The sequence below is a fragment of the Diadema antillarum genome, unplaced genomic scaffold, assembly GCF_040938485.1.
Source record: "Diadema antillarum isolate AM-2024a unplaced genomic scaffold, OU_Dant_1.0 seq00002351_RagTag, whole genome shotgun sequence".
Classification (NCBI taxonomy): Eukaryota; Metazoa; Echinodermata; class Echinoidea; order Diadematoida; family Diadematidae; genus Diadema; species Diadema antillarum.
The window spans coordinates 698-5,222 of record NW_027272965.1 but is presented as its reverse complement, the minus strand read 5'-3'; the positions used below and the strand labels follow the sequence as shown (position 1 = coordinate 5,222).

General features: G+C 41.1%; 1 protein-coding gene across 1 annotated transcript; it reads right to left on the bottom strand.

Annotated features, from left to right (window-relative positions):
• Positions 1 to 1,710: 1,710 nt before the first annotated feature.
• LOC139714626 (cholesterol 24-hydroxylase-like) lies at positions 1,711 to 4,208 on the bottom strand (the record flags this gene model as incomplete). The annotated part of the gene is made up of 4 exons (XM_071626305.1): positions 1,711 to 1,742; positions 2,482 to 2,716; positions 3,338 to 3,451; positions 4,070 to 4,208. Coding segments are annotated over 4 exons (520 nt in total), but the record flags the coding sequence as incomplete, so codon positions are not given.
• Positions 4,209 to 4,525: the final 317 nt, after the last annotated feature.

Below are 4,525 nucleotides of genomic sequence, written 5' to 3'. Positions count from 1 at the left end.
TAATATGTGGAATTCTCTGCCTCCATCGCTACGCAATGTTCAATTTCTGAACTCATTTAGAATTAAGTATAAGTTTCATCTTCTGTCGTTTTATGTTTAACGCAACTTATATTCACTCATATTCACACACTCGCTCACGCGCGAACATACATTGAGTTATTCTGTGCTGTACTGTAGCTATTTCTATGTCATACGTTATGGGTGTATCTACCTGTCAAGCCTCCTAGGCTTTTACTGATACATCCTATTTCACTTTTCTTTATCATAATGCACTCCGTTTGTTCTATTGTATTTGTTCGCTGATAGTAATTTTTACCATTTTAACCTGTACATATTGTGTATATATGCATGATTGTTATTTTCCAATCTTTTTATCCGAAGAATGAAATAAACAAATGAATGAATGAATGAACAAAAAAGTCTTCATACTGAAAAGCAAAAACAAACAAAAACAAGAACAAAAAGACTACATATTTTTGCTGCCACTTCCCTCCCACTTTATAATTCATGCAAAAGAATGGGACATTCGCTCCCTGTAAAGTGTGTGTGTGTGTGTGTGTGTGTCGTGTCGGGGGGGGGGGGGGGTCACCATGCTTCTCCCCCTCCCAAAAAAAAAAAAAAAAAAAGGGTGCGCCGGTCAGGTTATTGGCTTGTAACCGTGGTAATGGTGACTATCGCCGATCATCCCCCCCCCCCCCCCCGTACGGATTTATGCCGTTGATATCAGCTGCAGATTTTGATCCAACAACAACAACATCTAAAAAGAGGAATCGTATGCAATTTATATCAAAACAAAGCTTGGCATTCCTCTTTAACTATGCCTACTATTATGCCCATCTTAACAGAAATTTGTAGAAGTTTTACAAATCGGAAAAACATAATTCTTTCTCAAAGCATGAATACCTTAGTGTCTCAGAATAACGTGGCACACAGGGGGTTTCCACCATGGCACATAAAGAGTTAAATAACCCAACTGATATCTAACATTCCGCTGAACTTGAGCTATATGACTTCGATATGAGATTTCGTGATCGACTATCACACATAAGTTACGGGCTGTTTTTGATGAAGTATACAAGTGCTAGAGACAGGACCGATATGGACATAACATCATTAATGATCGAATTTACTTAACATATGATTCTGAAAACCAATAACTGAACATTTATCATCGTTCAGTTTAGGCCACATAAAAGAAGGCTCCACGTGTTAAAGATGTATATAATAATGTACTACAGTACATGAATGTCTTATATCGGAGAACGTGGATACAGCTGCTAACGTCTTTCACGTTGAGTGAGATATTCAACCAGGATGTAAAGGCCCTAAAGTTATCCAGGGGATTTCTTTTTCTGAGGGGAGGGGGGGGGGGGGCAACAAAAGGGGGAGGGGGGTATTCCGGGTGGTAGTTATCCGGGGGTATAGTTATCCAGGGGGTAGTTATCCGGGGGTAATTATCCGGGGGTAGTTATCGGGGGGGGGGGGTAGTTATCCGGGGAGTAGTTATCCAGGGGGTAGTTATCCAGGGGTAGTAATCCGGGGTAGTTGTCCAGGGGTAGCTGTCCGGGGGTAGTTATCTGGTGGTAGTTATCCGGGGGGTAGTTATCCAAGAGGTAGATATCTGCGGCGGTAGTTATCTGGGGGTAGTTATTCTAGGGGTAGTTATCCAAGGGTAGTCATCCTGGGGTGGTTATCCATGGGGTAGTTGTCCTAAGGGGGAATCGCCCAGAGGGGTGATTGCCCTAGGAGGATAGTTGTCCAGGGGGTAGTTGTCCTAGGGGGTAGTTGTCCTAGAGGGTAATTGCCCTGGAGGGTAATTGCCCTATGGGGTTAGTTGTCCGGCAGGTAGTTGCCCTAGGGGGGAATTGTCCCGAGGGATAATTATCCAAGTAGCAGTTATCCGGAGGGTAGTCTTCCAGGGGGTAGTGTTCCTAGACCCCAAATGTCGAAAAACAACTCGTCACCTTGATTTCTTGTCCTAAACAAATTCCAACCACTCGTTGACTTGTCTTTTTGTCCGCAACAAGTCGACTTTTCTGTTCCACTAACTAACCAATTTGTCTTCTTTTCCAAAACAAGTCGACTTGTCGTATTTTGACAACTCGGCATTTTGTCTTCTTGTCCAAAACAAGTCGACTTGTCGAGTTTGAACAACTCGTTTTCATGTCTTCTTGTCCAAAACAAGTCGACTTGCCGAGTTTCAACAACTTGTCATTTGACGTCTTGTCCCAAGCAAGTCACCTTGGAATGTCATACTGTAAAACACAATATTTTCATGGCACGAAATTTTCGCAAATTGGACTCGATGGCCTTCTTCGCAGCATGACATTTTTGCGAGTTGCCTCTAACATTCAATGCGTACAGTGTAGACAAGAACTTTTGCGAATCTTGGCTCTCACAAAATTCACGAAATTAAAATGCACATGAACATTCCTCGTTTTGCAGTAATCCTGTCGTACTTGCAATGCCAAATTGCCATACCTGCAATGAAGAAGAGTAAAAACTCATCAATCATCTCATTCAGCCCAAAGTTCTGGCTTCCTTCCAGCTCCTTGCTGGCATCCAGGATGAAAGTCAGAACATCCTTTGGTTGCTTGTCTCCACGGGCTCTTGATTCAAGCCGACTGAGGACGCAGTCTTTGGCCATTTGGCGCAGGAAGTGGACGGCACCGCGGATTTCCTTTCGAAGTTTGCGGGCTTCAGCCGTAGGCAAATACTGTTGGCGGGAATGAAGGGAAATTCCATGGTGTTTGCTTAAACTCTTGACAGCATCGACACTAATTTACATCAAGAGTGCACTTTTACAAAGATCACTGCCTGGGTAGTTTGTACATAATTTTGATGCTGATACTGACCAACCCAGGCATGACCTCTGAATGCATTTTTTATCCAGCGGAAAGGGCGCTATAACTCTTATCATAATTATTAAGTAATCACAGATGAATTTGTTTGAGGGTAAAAACACATGTAGCCAAGCAAAGAAAAAAAAACAGTTGAAAACGCCATACTAGTATTCTGAAATATACCAGTCAATGTCGGTTGAAACAAAAGAAATAAACTGGGCAATTTTATACAAGACACAAGTGGCAGTTTCATAAGTTGTTTCCAGTTGAAACAAACTACATACGGGTGGCATACTCTAAAATATACTAGTCAATTCCAGTTGAAACAAATGGAATGAACTACTGGCAAATTCATACCTCTCTGAATGTACTAGATGCAATTAACTGGCAGATTTACCAGTTGATTCCACACAAAAGCCTATGGTATAAACTGGCATACTAAAACATCAAACAATTGATTTCATGCCAGCAAACAAAAAGTGATAAGTGCTTACTGGATACCATGGCATCACTAAGGATTTTTGAAGACCTTTGAGACAGGTTGTGGCGGCCACAGGAAATGGGGATTGTGGGTCCTCAATGATGTTCAAGTCAAGACCAAAACCAAGCTGAATCAAGAAACAACAAAGATGAAATCACTTCAACAACTTCTTGACAATCATTTTTCTATATCATTCATAATAAGATTTCCCCCTCAGTTAGATGTCAGTTCAGATTATTACACTACACCAGTTGCTCATAACCAAGCATGTTGTGTTGTTATTTGACCTTAGTATTGAAATCCCAGTTTGTATCACAATTCCCCTGTGCAGCACGAGCTTGTAAATAAACAACCACATTATTGTGATAATTCTACTCCTACCAATGACAGCACATACAGAAAAATTCTAGTTGTCATTCATTTCCCATATTTTTTGACAGATAAAGGCAAAAATCAGGAGTTTGGGGGTGATAATATCACATGCTGGTAGCTGTGAAGTGAAACAAGAAGAACATAAGCTGGTTTAATATAAGGCATTCTCTGGTACTCTGCTATACACTGGCATGCTAACAGTAAATATTCCATACTCTGACTATATCCTAATAATCTGGCGGACAATGCATGAGAAAAAACAAACAAACAAACAAACAAACAAACAGACATTGCATTTCAAGGCATGGTTGCCTAACAGTTGGGAACATGCCCACTGCACTGATACAGGTATGAAAGGCGTAATATACCCGACCTTTCCAATTACATCCAGAGTGATGCTGTTGAATTTCTCCAACATGGCCACATCTGTCTTGCCATCAGCTAACTTGTCCAAGTGAGCGATCATCTGGTCTGCACTCCTATTGAAAGTATCCATGAAGCCCATAACGTACCTACCATTCAAATAAAGGAACACATTTAAAAAGATGCAGGACATTATAGGGACTATCAAAAGGATTCAAAACTTTTGGCAACAAGATTAGTCAAATGTACCATGACTCATCAATCTGTTATATGTACCAATTCTTCAGGACTTGGCACTCTACTTCCTATAGGGATAACAATTGAAGGATTTAATTCAAAGTTCTCCCGTTAACCCTTCAATGTTTGTTGGATATCGCTCCATCCTAGCCACAAGAACTCCCTCCGTGGTACATACTGATACCAGCCACACCTAAATCCTTTATTTAACCTGTAGTTGGCAGACTCA